Genomic DNA, 19,878 nt, shown 5'->3' on the forward strand with positions numbered 1-19,878 from the left:
TTTAACTGTTGTTTACCATTGCCATCCACCAGAGAACCTCTCATGACAGACCTCCACCAAGTTCTCTGTGTAGTGCCATGGCCAGGCTGGCCGCCTCTCAGCTGGCCCAGATATTTGCATCAACTGAGACAGAAAAAGTTATCTCCCTGCTCAATACATTTTCTAGTCATTTATCCAGTGGACCAAAGCCTCTAGACTCGCCTGTCATGGCTCTGTGTAACAGTCTAGCACTGGGGAGTTTGTTGGGGAGATTGTTTGAGGAACATTTCTCTGAGATGACTGGAAGCAAAGTAGGTTTCTAGAGACTAATCTGTTTGTAAGGTAGTGTCTTAATTCCTCAAGATTTGAGATGACTGGAAGCAAAGTAGGTTTTCTGAGACTAATCTGTTTGTAAGGTTGTGTCTTAATTCCTCAAGATTGATTTGATTCAGTTTAATACTGTAAACACTTGAATTATTGTGTTATTAATAATGTGAATGGTTTTTATGTTGCTGTAAGTCAGTGGATTTGAAGAAACTTTAATGTTTTTATGTAATATGAATATGTAAATAACACACACTGTTTGTTTCAGGGCATGTTGGCTGTGTGGAAATCACTAGCAGCACTAGAGGAAATTGTGCTTGATGCCACGGCAGAGAACAGAACTGGGTGTGTTCTAGGGCTGGCGCTGGCCATCTGTGGACTTTGTGCTGAAGGAAAAATTGAGTCCAAAGTTCATGCTAAAAATATTCTGGAGAAGTTGGAGCCTGTTTGGCTGAAGACAGCAGTGGATGATGCCACCTATGCGGTACGTCTTCTAGTAATTTTAATGCAACAGATTATATATATCCAGTACATCTTCTTTAATATAACATAGGTGATACATCATCTCACCATCATTTAATGTAAACAATAAGTCTGTCTCTGTTTCACTTTTTAAGAAACCCACTTGCTTGAGCAAATTAGTATGCTAGTATCTTTAAATGACATTGCTGACTTTTGACTTTTTCCTTTGTGGCCCCAGAGGAACAAAGGGCTGCAGCCACACCTCTCCATCAGACTTGGTTTTGAGCAGCTTTCTTTATTTGTGCCTATGTAAGCCTGGCAGCCCTTGCTTCATCTTTTACTGTCCTCCAGGATTTCCTTCACCTGCCCACTTTCTCCTTCCCCTGGGGATTCCAGTCTAAAGCTTTCCTCACGATATTATCCTCTCCCCTGCTCAGGGTATGCCCTATCCATTCCATTTCCATTTTTTCCTTATTTGCGAGCTTTAATGTCCCTGTCAAATGACATTACTGGCCCGGTATAAAATATCTTACTCGTTAGATTTAACTCCTAATATTGTGTAGTTGCAGTCCTTTGCCCCCCAGGTGCTACAAAGGAATGATGATGATGAGACTAATGTTTGTGTTGTATTAATCAGCCACTTAGCTTTGCTGTGAGCAGCATTGCCAGCTCTTTGTGTGCCTGTAACAGCTACACTGAGGAGTCAGCTGTCAAGATTGTACACAAGTTGCAGCAGGCACATCAAGAAAATCCTCAAGTAAGTTCTCAGCAAGTATTTTTGTATTTCTTCATGCAAGCACTTGTAGCCAGCACTCTGATCAGTTGTACCAGCCATAATCAATGTTCACATTGCATATTGAATGTACAAGAACATTGGTAATACCAGTCAGAATATCTTGTTTTCACATCTAAGGTTATTAGCTTCTGAATAGTTCTTTTGAATAAAAAAAACAGGACTAGTCAGCTGATAGCCATATGCTAGTCAGAATGTTCTGTTTTCACATCTGAGGTATGCTTCTGAATAGTTCTTTTAAATAAAAATAAAAAACAGCACTAGAAAAAACTATATTTCTGAAGGTTTACACAATCCTGTTGATACATAGCAATGAAATGATAATTTAAATATCTTTTTTAATTATAAGTAACGAGCCGACCCGCTGCGTATCATACGCCGCTATTTAGTTGTTTTATTTTCTACTTTTCAGTAATTCATAATTTGTGAATTCGACAGTGCCAATACTGCCACTGAAAATATTTGCTTAAAAACACTAAATCCCCCTCCCCCCCACGTGAAAGCAGCCTCCTCTTAGTTACCTCCCCTAAGTTGAAAATAGTTTCAAACTAAATTATCTGCCCCTATTAGCTGTCACTAAGCCCGTCTCTATGATTGTAAAATGTAAACAGCGCGAACCACAGCTCACCAGATCATGTGAGGGGGTGGGGGGTGGGGGATGGTAGCAATAGAGAGGAAGAGAGGGGACTGTAAGGCGCGCTTGCAGCTTGTTTTCCAACGGCTCCCAGAAGAGAATTATATATATAGATAACCACTTGATTCTGTGGACATCTTTTTAGAGAGCATTTCATAGAAAATTATTTACAGAACTGTTTTTTAATTCAATTTGAGGAGTTAATTTTCAATGTGTCAGTTATTTTCTTGCAGAACTCTGGTATCTGTCTAGCCCTGGGTTTGATGATGTACACACTGTGTAAGTTGGGCATGTTGTCAGCTGTACAGCCTAGAAGAGATGCCATCACAGCCTGGGTGAAAGATGTCTCTGATCAGGTACACACAGCTGTCACAGAAATATTACTTTAACTCTTCTGTAATGAGGTGTTATTTCACTTGACAATAAATCTCCCAATGTATTTTATTTACACTATAACTAAAGATTATTTTTAGGGCTTGACAAAATCTACTTTAATCGCTTTAATTTTAATGTTGAACTATTATTGTTATTTAATCATATATATATGAACTTGAATTTATCTGAATGTTATTTTACATCACTCACAGGCATTAGCGCCCCTAGAAAAAGTGGCCAAACTTACTGGCTTGTTAGCTAGCATCGGATCTGAGCAGTCTTTCATTACTGTAAGATTGGCTTTTTTAAACTGGTTTTATTATCACTTCATCACTTAATAGTTTAACTGCTTTATAGAGTAAATGTTTATAGTGGTCCTATTTATGCAATTTATAAACTACTAAAATTTAATTTTTTTTAAAAATTGACTTTTGACTTACAAAAATTAGGCCTACTCTTTTATTTTACTGTAAACAGGTTCAAGGTGTTTCCCTGCTACAGAGTAATGATGTCAGTGTGAAAGAAGTGACTAACCAAGTGACTAAAATAGTCAGTGAACACAGTGATCTTGGTATCCAGAGTGTTGGAGCGTGGATGTTGGGGCATCTACATTTGTCTGCTAGCAGCCTGGGAGAAAGTAAATCTTCAGGTAGGTCATATTTTAACACCTGGGAGAAAGTAAATCTTCAGGTAGGTCATATATTAACACCTGGGAGAAAGTAAATCTTCAGGTAGGTCATATTTTAACACCTGGGAGAAAGTAAATCTTCAGGTAGGTCATATTTTAACACCTGGGAGAAAGTAAATCTTCAGGTAGGTCATATTTTAACACCAGGGAGAAAGTAAATCTTCAGGTAGGTCACATATTAACACCTGGGAGAAAGTAAATCTTCAGGTAGGTCATATTTTAACACCAGGGAGAAAGTAAATCTTCAGGTAGGTCATATTTTAACACCTGGGAGAAAGTAAATCTTCAGGTAGGTCATATTTTAACACCTGGGAGAAAGTAAATCTTCAGGTTGGTCATATTTTAACACCTGGAACATCATGTCTTGTACACAAAATTTAAAGAAGTATGGAAGGCTTTTAAATAATAATATAACAATTCTATTAAAAAGATTGTACCATAATAACATTGGACCTACTTTTCAAATAATAATGTTTTCAGTGCCAACAAGCTACAGCTACCTGCCAGATTGGAGTGTCATAAGGGCTCTCTTTGACTTCCTGGTAGAAGCTGGAAGATCTGGTTTGTTGACATTTTTATACTTGCTACTCCAGTTTGATGAACTTAGTCATGAGAGTAAACTATAAACAATTCATTGGCATTGTAATTTTTATAAACTATTGGCATTGTATTTTTTAAACTATAAACAATCCATTGGCATTATATTTTCTAAACTATAAACATTTCATCTGCATTTTATTTTTTAAACTGTAAACAATCCATTGGCATTTTATTTTTATGGTGTTAACATTACAAACTGATTCTACTATATTGTTTATATGGTTGGTTGTTTTGTTGGGCTTTATTGTTGTTGGAAGTCTCCTGAAATTAGCTTTATATTTCTCTATATTTCAGTACCAGACAACTGCCTGATCCAGCAAGTTGAGGCTGCTTTACAGGCCATCAAAGTTCAAAGTTCACTTCCTGCTGTCAACTGGGCCGCCATGTTGACACCTTTTATGAGAATTAATTATGGTATATTTATTACATCGATCTTTTAAATCTGCCAAAAAAAATAATTGAAGAATGTTTTGCTGTTGTTATAGATAAGATAAAAATGAAGTATTTGATAATTTGTTTTGTTTTAGGAGAAGAAGTGAAAATTTTAAGTCTTCAAGTTGCTGTAAGACAGATGCAATCATCCCCTAATGCTGCTTTGTTTATGAGCTCTTGGTTAGCTCCCTCTTTCTTCTCCTCATTACAGGTAGAGTACTCAGTCTTGTCACAATTCAATCTCAAAGACAGTTATAGTCTTCATAGGTGTAATCTTACCCAAGTTTAAAATTATTTAGCTATCGTAAAAAAGTTTTACAAATAACCCTATAGGTTAAAATAAATGATGGATTATTTAAATTTCTGAAACAATCTCCAGCTGTATATAATTTCCTCCCCCAGCCCCCCACAAAAGCTGCAGTCCATGTGTGCCTGCCAGACCTGATTAAAACAGTTTCCCCGTCTGTGCTCAAACTTCACCTAGAGAGAAACTGTTTGCCTGCCTTCATTGACAACCAAGACAGGCTGGTCAGATTGGCTCTTCTCAAAGGACTGAAGAAAGCTCTGGCAGTGTTAAACCCACCCCAGGCAGTGACGCTGATTCTGTATGAGTTTACTGCCCAGCTGTATGTTCTACTGCCCAATGAATTTGATGTAAGATGGTCACAGTTTGTATTTGTTTTTAAATTTAGAACTCTTATTTATATATAAATTACAACTTTTATTTATATAAAAATGTATTTAAATAGTTATGGTTTTAAAAATATAAAAGACAAACTTCATTGCTTGTACAGGGAGAGGAGAAGAAATGTATTATGATGTTCTGGATGTTTAAGGAATTAAAATGTGTTTCAGGCTCAAATTGTGAATGTATTGTCAGGAAGTTTCTCAAAATTTCATTTCATGTTCCAATTCTATATTCAATTTCTGAATGTCACTCAAAATATTGTTTCAGGTTCCAATCCTAAATTTAATGTCTGAATGTCTCACAAAATTTTGTTTCAGGTTCCAATCCTAAATTTAAATTTAATGTCTCTCAAAATTTTGTTTCAGGTTCCAATCCTAAATTCAATTTCTGAATGTCTCTCAAAATTTTGTTTCAGGTTCCAATCCTAAATTTTATGTCTGAATGTCTCTCAAAATTTTGTTTCAGGTTCCAATCCTAAATTTTATGTCTGAATGTCTCTCAAAATTGTATTTCAGGTTCCAATCCTAAATTTAATGTCTGAATGTCTGTCTGAGGTGCCTGATGAGGTCATGGATTCTATCATTGTGGCAGACTTTGCTGATGCCTCCTCACAGGTCAAAGGTTCATTTGTCAGGTGCCATTTAGTGGCCACTGGCAGGCAGTCTCTGTCTTTGTTGAACCACATGATAGACGCATCCTTCAACACAGACTACTGGTAATCTTCAGTTCTTTATTTTATTACTTTTAAAAAATAATTTCTTAATTTTTTTAAAGTAGTTTAATCATAGATGTTTATGTAAAAAAAAGAACGATAAAAATAGATTCCCAATGATTGTCCACACACAATGATTGTCCACACACAACGACTGTCCACACACAATGATTGTCCACACACAATGATTGTCCACACACAATAATTGTCTACATGATTGTCCCTCCCCAGGGACCAGGGATTTGGTATGTTGCTGCTGACCCATTGTCTGGTCAACTTCTCTAAACACAAGGGAGAATATTCTAGACTACAGACTCGTGAACAGTGGTTTCTGGAACTTTTGGGCCACACTCGGACAGTGGTCACTGGCGCCATGCCACTAGCAGAAACAGCTCCACCCATGCAGACGGTAAAAACATTATTTGTCTTAATAAATAAAATCTTTTAGTATCATATAGATACATTTTAAAGCTATTTTTTATTAGGCTATAAAATATTGATGGACTTTAGACCTACATCTAAATTTAATATTATGTTTTAATTTAGTTTACACTTTACATTCAACCTAAATAAGGATTATATTAAGAATTCTAAAGTTTGTATCCAAATTATTCTGTATTTTTGTTAAAAAGGTCATCAACTATATAGGGACCATATTAAGAAATTTAAAGTTTGTATTCACATTATATAATTCTGTATTATTCTACATTAGGTTGTCAACTATATAGGGACTATAGTAAGAAATCTAAAGTTTTAATATTATACATTCTGTATTATTCCACTTAAGGTCATCAACTACATAGGGACTATAGTAAGAAATTTACAGTTTTAATATCATTCTGTATTATTTCACATAAGGTCATCAACTACATAGGGACTATAGTAACATCAGCTGCCCTATCTCTGACCTACCCACACTACCACATGCTGGAACTGTGGGGAGTGTGTACTGACCTGTTTGAATCGTGTGTGGACAACCTTGTGTGTACACCAGATGTACACACACAGCAGGGGGAGAAAGAGAAATCTGTACCAGCGCTGGGCACTTTGTATTGTAACATGGTCAAGTTTCTGCCTGCTGTCATCAGTGTTGTGGCCAGTAAGCCTTGGGATGGTACAGCTTCAAAGGTCAGTTTGTGTACGGTCATTTATTACTTAGGAGAATTGGTTTATATAAGGTCATCTATTTTTCTAGTAAACTTTTTGATGGTACAGCTTCAAAGGTTGGTTTGTGGAAGGTTGTTTCTTGTTTAGGATTGTTGGTTTATGTAAGGTCATCTATTTTTCTAGTAAACTTTTTGATGGTACAGCTTCAAAGGTTGGTTTGTTGTAGGTTGTTTCTTGTTTAGGATTGTTGGTTTATGTAAGGTCATCTATTTGTCCAGTGAACCATTCAGCTCACTTTAAAATTCAAATAAAAATGTTGATACAGTGTCATTTAGTGTCAACAAATTTGACTTGGTCAGCACCTGAGCTCAATGAGATTAAAATTTGGTAATAAAAACTTCCCTTGGATTAAGGTGCTAAAATTTTGTAATGAAATCTCCCGTAGCTTTAAGTTGCTAGAATGTTTAATGTAACCTTTCCTTGTTTTAAGGTGCTAAAATGCTGTAATGAAACCTTGTTTTGTTTTAAGGTTCTGGATTGGTGCCTGACACTGTTGAAACAAAAAGATATCACTGCTGATGACAAGTCTTCTATATATGGTAAGCAACACATTTTAACCACATTATGTGCTTTCCATATAACTCCCACTTCTTGACTTAACTTGTGTTTAATTAAAAATTAGTCCAGTCTTTATTTTTATTGCTAATTAAATCAAATAGACAGTTAAATTTAAATCACCTAAAAATATGTATGATTTATTCAATTTTTTGTGTCATTTTTTTGTCTAGCTAATCTAAACTTTCAAATAAAAGAGTTTAAATTTTTCCAAAAATTTTGTTTCAGCTTCCCTTCTCATATTACGTCATTGCCAGGAGTTTAGACCTGCCTCACTGTGGACAACAGCTGTGTTACTGCATGTGTAACATGGTGTGGTCTTTACTGTCGTAAAGTTTAGGAATAAATGTGTAGAAAACTTTTAGTGGGACTTGGTTACTGCTTTTATTTTTTTTTAGTTTAAACTCAACATTTAATTGTTTTAATTTTAGTAATGTGAGTTGTTCAAAACAAGCAGATAAGGACAAAAAATTGACACACTTAGTTTTAAGAAAATCATCATAAAATTGTATTAAACCTTTAATGTACAAATTGAAAATAAATAAACTACAAGAGACACATAATGGTTTATTTTTGATTTATGACTTTATAGAAGGACTTTAGAAAATGTAGGCTACAATACTCTTAATTATTGCTCATATTACTGGAAGATTAAATAATTCTTTTGTGAATTGTTGATTATGGTTGATGTACTGAATATTAAAATTAAATACAATTAATAAAAAATTAACATTTTGACCAGTGTTTTTTGTTTAGGTTAAATATAATTTTATGGTTAATGAGTATGAGGTATACAGAAAATAATTAAGCATACATTGCCGTGACATGAATAATAGTTTTAATGAATTAAAACTATTCTCACATTGTTTTAAATTTTTCTACCTGCTGTGTTGTCAATACATTTATTACAGGGATATAGTCACAAAAAATGTCAGTAACATTGTTATTAAAATAATACAAATTATCTTATTTACATATTTGTCTGAAACGAGTAATATTAAAATTAAGTATTATCATTTGTAAATGTTACACATGTAAATATGTGCAACTGTTTAGAAAATCTCAGTTTTGATTGTCGGTGTCATAGAATTTCTTGAACTGTTTTGGCTGTTTGAGTCGTCATCAATCCTCCCATCTAGGGGACTTGATCCCATCTGGCGCGGACTAGAATTGTTCATGGCTGGCATGGCCATCAGGCTGGAGTTGACTAGCATGTTGGGGTTAAATGGCCCTGGGCCAAACTGGGAGTATTTGTCCATCTCAACCCGCAAGTAGTGCAGCAACTGCAAATCTTTCTCCAGCAGTTCGTTGACAGGTTTCCTTTTAAACCTCCAGCAGACTTTCCTGTTTGTGGGGTGTCTGCCCTGCTCAGCTTTCCCAAGTTCAAGGTCAGCAACTTTCTGGAAGAAAAGAGCGCTTGCCCAGGCTGGATGCCGGTTGTTGGTGCCTTCAATTCTGACAGGCGGGGTGATGGACTTTTGAGCAGCAGTAGTTGCAGACACGCCGTGCCCGTCATCGTAGCACTCTAGCAGACGTTTGATCCTCCTGCCGTGGACTGCAACAAACTGTGTCTTAGAGAGGTGGACAAAGTCCACTGCTTGCATCATCTCACTCACATCCTCCTCTGCTGTGGTCATTGTTTGAGGTAAATTACTGAAGTCGACATCTCCAATTTGCTTCACTAGAGGAAATGCAGAATTTGGCGTCTGTTGTAAACTGTTTAATGAAATGTTTGAGTTCTCTTGAAAGCTAGTTCTTGGGGTAGTGGGGTGGCTGATGGGGGGTGCTGAGTTTGGTTGTGGGCTGAAAAATGAAATCTGCTGCTGTTTGATGTCCTGTATGGCAGTCTGTGGTAGAGTTGTTACGTTGTCCATGCTGCCGTTTGGGTCACATGATATGGCTGGCGATTGGTTGAAAAATCCTGTCCCAACCATAAAGGTCATGGCCAACTTTTGTTCTAAGAAATATTTTCCTAACGTTATTGCTTTTATAACAGTACCTCTTTCAATAGTCCAGTCCCATTTCGGTTCTTTATTTATACAAGATTCCATGGCTGAGTAAATGCTGTTGTCTAGGGCTTTAAGAATGCCACACAGACGAACGATCTGACCCATGGATTTCCCTATGATTCCCTCATGTTCATTCTGATCGAGCTGATTTAAAACAGTTGACCACTCTTCATCAAAAAACCTGCTCAGTTCCTGCACGGCATCTCTATCAAAAACATACACACTCCGTGTCTTGTGTTGGTCCAGGAGGGTGGAGTAGATCTGCACCAGCTCTGGCAAATCTCTGCTTGCCGTGGCTTCACCAAAGACGCCTTTCATGTCGTCCGACTGGGGACAGACGAGGAGCAGACGTGCAGACAGCCAGGGCGGGGACTTGAGCATCAGGGACACGACGTACTCGGGGCGGGCAAAACCTGGCAACAGTAAACATTAAGTGGGTCAGGTCAATCATGTGTCAAGGCAACAATTGGCAGGTCAATCATGTGTCAAGGCAACAATTGGCAGGTCAATCATGTGTCAGGGCAATAATTGGCAGGTCAATCATGTGTCAGGGCAATAATTGGCAGGTCAATCATGCGTCAGGACAACAATTGGCAGGTCAATAAAGTGGCAAGTCAATAAAGTGTCAAGTCAACAGTATGTAAGGTCAATAAGTGTCAACTTGCCCGTGGCTTAAACTTTAACCCCACCCACCCTAGTTGTACCCTTTTCATAAGTTTATTTCTTTAAAATATATAACATAACACTAATTATAAATAACCCACAAGGAATCGAAAGTCATTTTAATGTATATGTTAATATATTATATAGGCCCTGTATATAACATAAAATCCATCTGGCTTAATAATATTTATATATTTTCAATGCTTCTATTATATTTATAACCAACCTCCATAACAAAAACAGGATCCTGGTAAAGTGGTAACCTTGCCATCTTCAACAGTCACAAGCGGAAGTCCTTCGTACAGATCCTCCATTATTGACATCAGTTTAGTTGACGTCATGGGCTGCATCAAGTTCTCGTGGAGATTCTCCACATTTTCTGTCACACAAAATGCGTGGCCAAAGTTTCGTTGTAGATTCTCTGTCAACATCGCAAGCGTTAGCCTGTTGCCTGCATGTGTAGGAAATATCGTATTCAATCCGACGTTAGTTTAAGAGAGGGGGTGGGATTATGTGCTGATATAGGGAATTAGGGAGTGGTTAGATATCGGCTTAAATTAACATATAAAAAGCACGTGGCGCTGGTTCGTACCTGAGTAGAGAGCTCTTCTCTGTCTTTTCTTTGCGTGAGATGTAACTGGACTTGTATCTAAATCTCCATTTTGTTCCAACAGTTTGCTTGACGTAGCAGATATGTCCTCACCCCCCTCTCCCGAGCGGTTGTCAGATGTTTGAACCTCCGCCTGTAATGTCAGGATGGGAGACAGAAGTTGTCTGACCACTGCAGACCGTCTGGACCCAGCGTTGGCACCCACGACTGTCCAGATAACTGGCGGCTCACTCCAAGACTTGTGTACTCGTATGCTGGTGTTGGTGCCCAGAAGGCCTGGTTTAGAGAACAAGTGGTTACTGTTATACTATACGCTGATAGTATGGTTACTGTTATACTATACGCTGATAGTATGGTTACTGTTATACTATACGCTGATAGTATGGTTACTGTTATACTATACGCTGATAGTATGGTTACTGTTATACTATACGCTGATAGTGTCGTTAGGTTACACTTTACAGCTTAAGTATGGTTATGTTACACAAGCTTCGCTGATAGTATTGTTATGTTAACCCAGCACATGTTGTGACATTATGCATCGACATTTTGATGATGGTACAGAAGAAATCAACTTAATGTTAGTCGTCGACATTTTGATGATGGTACAGAAGAAATCAACTTAATGTTAGTCGTCCACATTTTGATGATGGTACAGAAGAAATCAAGCAAAGAATGTTACATTGAAGTTTAAGCCTAGTCGTGCGACGGCGTGGTCGAGCGATAGAGCCACGATCACCAGCCCAGACTTGAGTGAAAGGGGGTGGTTATGGTAGGTCTACTGATCACAACATAAGTTCAACTGCCGAGGTTAGAAGGACTATCTTATATGTCCCATGCCCGTCTGTTCCTAAAGCATACATTTTAATAGCCACATTGGTAGGCCAATAATATGGCCAATACAATAATTGAAACCTCTGGTAGTGAACGTAAACAGCTTTAGAATAATTCTTTTAAGTTCGTGTTCACAAGGTCTAAGAGGGAGGGTGAACAGTGTTGGTCACAAAAAGTCTTTTATGATAACGTCACACTTACGTTGACGCGCGACCCCACCACTATTTTTTGTTATATTATTAAAATTTATTTGTTCATTTTCTGTACGATAAGGGGATATAACCAAGCTAGGTTGATTTTTTCGCCTAAAATATTAACTGTTTCCCTTGCAAGAAGAACGAAATAATAATGCTCTTGCTGTTTTCTTGCAAGATAAAACCATCGCTAATCATTAATACTATGATTGTTAGCATAATTTGATCAATGCCCTTAGCAATTTACACCAACAAAAGTATTTTTTTTTAAATAACAGCTTAAATGCAGTTTAAAAAAAAAAACGTTTTAAACGCAAAAGAGTGACGTCACACTTTCTAACCCCACCCATCCCCTTAGTCACACGTGCTCAAAAAGTCGGGATCCTCTCCCTAATAATTGATGTGATGTCATTTGTGGGCGACGTCTAACTGATATTATCAAACTTCAACCACTGTTATATTTTAGTACTTGAAACCGCAGTAATGACAGTGCGGTAAAACGAGCCACTTGTCTGTCTTCTACTGACCTATTGCTGAGAGCTTACGAAACACGCAGTTGTCTAAATTGTAACTGTCGAGTCACACCCACCTTTAATGAAACAGGTACACATGTCATTGTCATTAATTAGTCATGCTTCAATGAACAACAGTAAACCTGCATTTTTTGACGAGTAAATTAATTGCTAATTGGAAAGAAAATGGATTCGAAAATGGAAAAACGTAGATACATTTATAAAAACGCGTTAGGTAATTAAGTTGCACTTCGATACAATAAATATTTAATTAGGAATGGATAACTTTCAAACACGGGGACTGTAAATAATAACTTTCGCTCCTTAAATTCAGGGACAATCATTTACATCTCCCTTACTTAAACTCAGTCGTTTACTGTAACAGGTAGTTACTGTTGGCCAACATAAGACGGTTACTGTTGGCCAACATAACAACCTGACGCCTGTCATAAATTCACTGTGGGTGAAGTGTTCTAGTTGAGGGTTACACCTTAACGCCTGTCATAAGTTATGTGTAAGGAGTGTTCAAGTTGAGTAATACACCCTAACGCCTGTCATAAGTTGGTGAACAGTGCTGATGTTGAGGGTTACAACTTAGGCTCGTGTTTGTTACAGAGGGAATGCTGGCTGAGTTGTTTATAGTATGGTTAGCACTATAAGCTCACTTCATTCATGCGAACCCAGATATACTTAAAAAAAACCCGCAAAGATTTCGAATCATGTATCCTCTCTTAACTATGACCTTAACTTTAATTCTGAGGCTAAGAGCAAAGCAAAACGATACTATAAAATATAGCCTTCTCGGCGCTTCTCATAAACTATATTTTATACGATGGAGAGGTGTGGCTGCAGCCCTCTGCCCCTCAAGGGCGACAAAGGAATAAGTCAAGTCAAAGTCAGTTTTATACTCACTTCCAACACACGACAACAACGGCACCAAGACAAACTCCACCGGACAGCCAATCCCGCGAGCCAGCTCTTCCAGAAACTCCCCCGTCGTTTCACCAAACGTTAGCCTGGTGTCTGGAAACCCAATGTTTTGGGCAGTCCTGTACGTGTTCTCCCACCCAGGCCCAGATTTTGGTCTGGAGTCTGAGGACGAACTTCCGGCTCTCTGTTGGGTCACCGGAGCGGCTGGTTGACCGTGCATGGAGTTGGTCGTCTGCTGGGGGTATCTGGGAGGTGTGTTGTTCATTGCATTAGCATGCAACCCCGCGTGCATTTGGAACATGCGGGGGTCGAATGCCGCCATCCCGGTACCTGAGAGAAAACATTACCCTTAGTCAAAAATACTCGGAGCTTAATCTGCGAAAACTAATTTATAAATTAGAAGAAATAATGTTTCACCAAATGAGTAGAATCGTGGAATAGGCGGCAATTTTACTGTTTGTGCTACTTTCGACATTCTTATTACTGCCGTCTTCTGGTTCGTGCTTATTTTATCTGAATGGTAATTCCCGATTTAGTGTGAAATAAAACAATGTTGACATTAAAATCAGGGGCGAAGATGCGGAGGTTTGACAGAGGCGGCGCTTTATTAAAATTGCGTTGTGTCTATTAAAAAAAAATACTTTTCCTATAGTTTTGCCACAAGTAATTTGTTTTCACACCGGCCCCATCTTTGTCTGTTTGACCAATCCCACCAATGTTTAGCAGAGAAAGAAGGGTTATAGACAGGGTTATAGACAGCTAGTGTCCTTTGTTCAATCCACCGAGCTCTTTGTTAATTGACAACATCTGTTGACTGTCCACCCATCTTCTCTCGAATCGATTTTGTGTGATGTCGGCCAATAGATTTATTTTTCTCTTCCATTTTTTCTCATAAACATACGTAAGGACATTGATGAGAAATTAAATTTTATCGGACTTGAATAAAAAAGGGATAAAAAAAACAGATATCACACAAAGATAAAAATCATATCAGTAAGCCGAGTAAGCCTAACTTAAAACAGTCTTGAAGCCTACACAAAACCTTTAGGCCTACTAAGTAGGTCTGCAGATAACTGAACCTACTGATAACCTGTGTAGTAGCCTAGCGTGATGAATAAACAGGGAAATTAATCAAATAGTGGTCTTTGTGAATTACACACAGATTGACATTTAACCCGAATTAGGTTTCACATTCTCCACTGTGTCATTAGTTAGTTACTAAATAGATAAATAAGTTTCTGTTAAATAATTAAAAATTGGATCCCCCCCCCCCTTTCCACTCAAAGTCTCCGCCCCAAACGTACGTACTGATTAAACACCAACCTTCACATTAATTAAATTAAAACACGAATTAGAATAACAAGTCTAGATGTAGGGCTATAAATTAAAAAGCTGACTATATGCTTTATTAAGTAAGTGAGAGAGGAGATTGTTAAATCTAGATCCCCGCAGTGTGAGTGAAATCATAGTCGGAATTTTATCTCATTAGAAAATAATCAAGCGCTAAAAAAATAATGTATACAATTAATGGTGAAAATAATATACCTATTTAATCAGTCAACGTATAAAATTAATAGTGAAAATGATATACCTATTTAATCAGTCAACGTATAAAATTAATGGTGAAAATAATATACCTATTTAATCAGTCAACGTATAAAATTAATGGTGAAAATAATATACCTATTTAATCAGTCAACGTATAAAATTAATGGTGAAAATAATATACCTATTTAATCAGTCAACGTATAAAATTAATGGTGAAAATATTATACCTATTTAATCAGTCAACGTATAAAATTAATGGTGAAAATGATATACCTATTTAATTAGTCAGCGTTGAGAGTACAAAGTTATCACTTGAAAATATAAAACCCATCTAGAACACGGTGGGTAAAGTCGTCAGCTTGCTACAGACATGGCACGAAACTAGATGTGTAGCTTGCTGGTAAAGTTAGTTGCCCTATAAACCCCCTAGCGTGGCCTAGCCTATCTACATAGTTGCCGCCAACCGTCTATTTTTAGCCCCATCCTCACTTAGTTTGTTGGCTGGGTCAGGTGATCGATTAGTCGCTTGCCGTGTGTGTAGCTGGCGGTTTTCTCGCGGTGTATGCACGGTGCAACTGGCCAGTGGGCTGGGCAAATAGATGAAAACATCCACGGCATGGAATCAATGAGACCACCTAGTATAAGCGTGGGCTAGCTTGAAGTTCAGTTTACTGATCGATGGCAATTAATAACCAGGCAATTTAGCTAACTAATTACGGTGTTCCATCCATTATATCTGGCTATATTAGACAAATGGCTCCATGCATGGCAAATTAAAATGAATGGCAAATGAACAATATACGCTGAGAAATAAACATTTGCCATCATATATAGGCTATACGGGCTTACTATTTTAAATGGTAAATTGTATTTATTATGCCTACGACTGCCATTTTTTCTGTATAAAAAAACACTATTATTTCTTTATAGAAACAGAAAACAAATTTCTATTTCAATTTTGGAATCGACTCAGTTTCTTAAGTTATAATTCGTATTAAAAATAGTATGGCCTTTCTGTCCGTGAAATTCAAAGCTATTGTTTAGGCCATACTTAAATACTTAAACTTCGAGAAAGACTTCTTAAGGGGTAGCGTTGACAGGGATCGAGACTCAATATAGGCATAGGCCAATAGAGGCAGATCCCCCCCCCCCCCGCGTCTGATAGAGCCTATATATATACCAAAAGTTTCTTTCAGGTATCTCTTCGGGGTTAACGACACCCCCCCCCCCCCCCCATAAAGCACGTCTATTACCCTCCCCCCCCCCCCCCCCCCCCAAACAAAATATATTAATTTATATATACTTTTACTAGTGTCCGACCCTTCCAACCCCCCCCCCCCCCCCCCGAAAGATTTTGTCCACCCCCTCCCCCGGAGAAAAAAGTCTGAAAGAAACACTAGTGACACCACTGATCACAATCACCCACTGACTTGTTCTGGTTTGTCTGTTTGTAAATATATAAATAGTCTATTTCTCAACTTTGACCTAAAGGCCTCTATCTCGGGGGAGAGGGAGGGAGGGGGTTAAGGTTCTATAATGGCGTCATTCCTCTATAATCTATGATGTTGCATTTATCTTCTTTGTTTAGTGACCTACAACTAAGTTCAAACTGGCAAAACCTCTAAGCGAGAACCCCAATAAGTATAGGACCTGGTAGGGATAAGACTGACGGATCAATTAGGGGCTAAGTGCGTTCAATATTTAATTTTAAGTTCGTTTATTTTTTTTTAATACAAAGAAAAATATTATCTTTTATCTTTATAATGTTGGTGATTTGATTTAAAAAATTCCTTATGAAAATAAGACATAATTTTTTTGGAAGGATCTTTATAAAAGAAAAAATAATACGGGAACAAATATGGCCTAAGTCCTAAAGGTCATTTGAAACTTTAAAGTACATACAAAAAATTTGTGTCCAAAATGTATAACACATGAAAACAAAACACAAAAACGTCAGATTCAAAGCAAAAAAATAATTTGAGCATAAAATTTGTTTAATTGTAAAAGAGACATAAATTTATTAAACTGTGTGAGGTTTATTATTGACGTAGGAGCTGAATGAAATAAGCACATAATAATAATATTTACATCTAGTGTAGGCTATAAAAAGATCTAAAAAGCACAACATTAGTCACGTGACGCTGACGTCAGAAATGTAAGAAATGGCAGCTGGAGGCGACTGGGCTTCACTGCCCAGTGTTGTCCTTGAGGATATTTTTTCGAAACTGTCACCTAAAGACAGAATCAGAGCCTCATCAACGTGTCATAAATGGAGGGAATTCCTGTTTCTTCCTCAATTTTGGCCTGTGATAACCTTCAATATGAGTTACAAAAGCCGACCAAGATCCAGATTTTTTAGTTCCAAATGCGCGAAATTCGTGAAGGAAGTAACCATCGAGTTCAATTCAACCAGATGCTCTCAGGTTTGGGATTGTACTCGGTTACTAGAACTGTTATCTAGAAACGGACAGTTGGAATGTGTATCGCTTCGCCCTTCCAATTGCTACATTGATGGTGGAGACGGTAGTTTGGAAAGGTAAGGCTCATCATTCCTGATTATGTGATGAATTGTTTACATAGCCTCGTTTTGAATCAGCTGTTTTTGTCAACAATCCAACTGTTCTTAAAACACCCGATTTGGCACACTGCACAGGTATTAAGATCTAGATTCTAGGTGTAAAATATTTCATTCAGCAAGCTGAGCTTGTACTTCGTAGACTGAGTATTCAAGCAGTTTAAAAGAAGTTTATACCATTTTCATGTAAAATGTAATGTGGATGTAGATTTGTAGATCTATATGCTAACTATAGTATATTTAAAGTATATTATATATAGGCCTATATATAATTTATAGGCCCCTAACTAATCTAATAGTAGTCTTTTAAAGTTTAAAGGAAGCATAAATAAACACAACCAAAAGACATCTTTTAATTTTTAATAACTTGTCTTAGTAACTTTAGTTAAGTAACATCCCTTCGAGTATTAAGTTATTATAAATACTCAGTATTTATTTTATAGGCCTCCTCCTTTTGGGCTTTGTAACCTTGTTGCCTAACCCTTAAAATGCTTAATAACATTTTTCAGAAACATTCATGCTTTATTTTATTTTCAGTTTCCTTGAATCCTTGCGCTTAGTGGTGAAAAGAAACAGACGCCTGCTCCACTTATCTCTTGGTTGCACTGAAATTCTGTTAAATAATTCTAAAGAGGTTTTAAGTCTACTGGTGAAGCATCATGCTCCATATCTTCAGTCCCTGCACTTAGCAAGTGTCAAAGAAGATTCTGGTTCTTATAATCTCCCATTTAATAGACTGGACAATATTTCTGCTTTTTCAAATCTTCGGTCTTTGAGCATGGACTATGATTTTCTTACTCCTCACTTAATGGCAAGTTTGGCTCATCGTCCCCACACATCCCTATCTTTGCAATGTCTTAGTATCCATGTTCATCGAGCAGGCCAGCAACAGCCAACAGAGGCTATGTGGAAAGAGCTGATGGAAGCTAGTCCCAACTTGGAGCTAACATTGAACTTGGTGCACTCTATTGAAGGTGTCCAGATGCTCCTTGACATTTTAAAACCATCAATGCCATTAACACACTATCGACAGTATTTTTGTGGAGACATTAGTGTAGCTGCACTCAATATTATTAGTAATCATTACCGCTCTACTCTGAGATCTTTAACAATAGTAGAAGCTATTGAAATTCAACCAATCAATTACAACAACTACGATACAGAAGACCCGTTTGTGATGCTTGCCTGGCGGTGCACTAGACTGGAAGTTCTTAAACTGATTGGTTTGTCTTTAAATTCCATTTCTACATTCATTAGGAAAATAAATTTAATATTCATTTTTATTATGCATTTTTATAACATATTTTAGTTACAATGTCTGAAGGTCTAGAAATTTCAAATATTAATTAATTATAGAACTGATATGGTAAAAGTACTAGGTTTCAGTTAAGTAAAGCATAGCACACTAATTACTGTATGAACTAATTAAAGCTTTATTATACAGGAGTTTCTGTGGACCAGAAGGACTTGGTAGCTATAGCGCGCCTAAGATCAGGGCTGAGAGAGCTGATGGTGCCATCTTGTTGTGTCTTTTGGAGTGAAGAAGATGAAGATTACTATGATGAGGATGAAGCTCTTTTAGATTTGCAGTACAAGGCTAGTTATGATTTTTTAAAAAACTATCTGTTACTTGTAATTCAATATTCAGGACTAATATAAAATCAGTTTTACTGTCAGTAGATATTATACTCAGTAAAATCTTAATTCTAAAGTTTACCCTGTAAAAATAGAAGTTAAACTATGTATTAAAACCTCTTAATACATTTCATTTTGCAGGTATCCGAAAGCCTTGGGCGTAGGTGGCATCTGCTACCAGAATTTAGTGTTCCACCAGCAGTTTTCTTCAGGAATGCAGATGCAGACAATGCTTATATGTCTGAGTTGCTGGAAGACCAAACGTGGAGGATGTTTTCATAAAATCCCTGCGACAGGAAAGACAGCTGGAATAATCAAGGGATGTCTATTTGCTTTTGTTTATGTAACCTACTAGACATTACAAACAAATGCTTTTAATGAGCATAACATTTTGTTTAATGGTAAGTCCCAAGATTTTAGGCATTTATAAAAATTACTTTAGTATGTTTACAAAAATGTATATCCCTAAGAAAAGGCTGTTTTTTTTCCTCTAAAATTATAACTGTACAATATAAATGTCAAAATCATTTGACTTTTTAAAAAATGGCACTAAAAAATTAGACCCATATTTTTATCTAAAGTTTATTTTTTTCTGCATTTGACAGTATCTTGATCAGCATGTAAACATGTCCTATGTCCCAGTAGGGGCGACAGGCATACATGACATGATGTAAACAAAAGTGTAGGGGTATTTTTTTAAAACTGGCTTTCTAAATTGACTCCTTACTAAATAGAAACACAGAGTAAAATCCCTGTGTGGTAATGTTACTGTTAAGTTGTTTGGATGTTACAGAAAAGCATTTTAATTTAAAACTTGAAATATCAGTGATTTAATATAGGGCTCTTGTTATACTGACATGTTAATTAGATTTTATAGTCATGCACATTTAAATCGAAAGTTGTCAAAAAAGTTGAAATTTATTAGAAGTAACTTTTGTTTTTAAAGTTGTTCATAACAC

The 19,878-nt window shown here is 36.9% G+C and overlaps 3 protein-coding genes across 4 annotated transcripts; 2 read left to right on the plus strand and 1 right to left on the minus strand.

The window, feature by feature from the left end:
- The first annotated feature begins 32 nt into the window (after positions 1-32).
- LOC131935930 (focadhesin-like) lies at positions 33-8,090 on the plus strand. The gene is made up of 16 exons (XM_059292674.1): positions 33-290; positions 572-787; positions 1,117-1,203; positions 1,403-1,522; positions 2,426-2,548; positions 2,780-2,857; positions 3,045-3,216; positions 3,736-3,816; positions 4,150-4,269; positions 4,383-4,498; positions 4,690-4,941; positions 5,491-5,690; positions 5,919-6,096; positions 6,546-6,815; positions 7,324-7,393; positions 7,638-8,090. The coding sequence occupies exons 1-16, from the start codon at positions 78-80 to the stop codon at positions 7,715-7,717; spliced, it is 2,376 nt and encodes a 791-aa protein (XP_059148657.1). The 5' UTR covers positions 33-77; the 3' UTR covers positions 7,718-8,090.
- Positions 8,091-8,337: 247 nt separating this feature from the next.
- Positions 8,338-15,099, minus strand: LOC131935932 (uncharacterized). Of its 2 annotated transcripts, none has more exons than XM_059292677.1 (5): positions 14,983-15,099; positions 13,144-13,491; positions 10,674-10,967; positions 10,308-10,532; positions 8,338-9,831 (listed from the first exon to the last, which is right to left on the minus strand). In XM_059292677.1, the coding sequence occupies exons 2-5, from the start codon at positions 13,481-13,483 to the stop codon at positions 8,462-8,464; spliced, it is 2,229 nt and encodes a 742-aa protein (XP_059148660.1). In that variant the 5' UTR covers positions 13,484-13,491; positions 14,983-15,099; the 3' UTR covers positions 8,338-8,461. The 2 variants fall into 2 exon arrangements, with proteins under 2 accessions (XP_059148660.1, XP_059148659.1); XM_059292676.1 differs by lacking the exon at positions 14,983-15,099 and adding an exon at positions 13,579-13,642.
- Positions 15,100-16,850: 1,751 nt separating this feature from the next.
- On the plus strand, positions 16,851-19,582 carry LOC131935994 (F-box only protein 33). Its single transcript, XM_059292776.1, has 4 exons — positions 16,851-17,245; positions 17,822-18,507; positions 18,729-18,880; positions 19,061-19,582. Exons 1-4 carry the CDS (start codon positions 16,872-16,874, stop codon positions 19,199-19,201), a joined length of 1,353 nt encoding a protein of 450 aa, XP_059148759.1. The 5' UTR covers positions 16,851-16,871; the 3' UTR covers positions 19,202-19,582.
- The last annotated feature ends 296 nt before the right edge of the window (positions 19,583-19,878 follow it).

Source organism: Physella acuta, unplaced genomic scaffold (assembly GCF_028476545.2).
Source record: "Physella acuta isolate Inbredline_101_S28 unplaced genomic scaffold, ASM2847654v3 ptg000164l, whole genome shotgun sequence".
NCBI classification, from domain to species: domain Eukaryota; kingdom Metazoa; phylum Mollusca; class Gastropoda; family Physidae; genus Physella; species Physella acuta.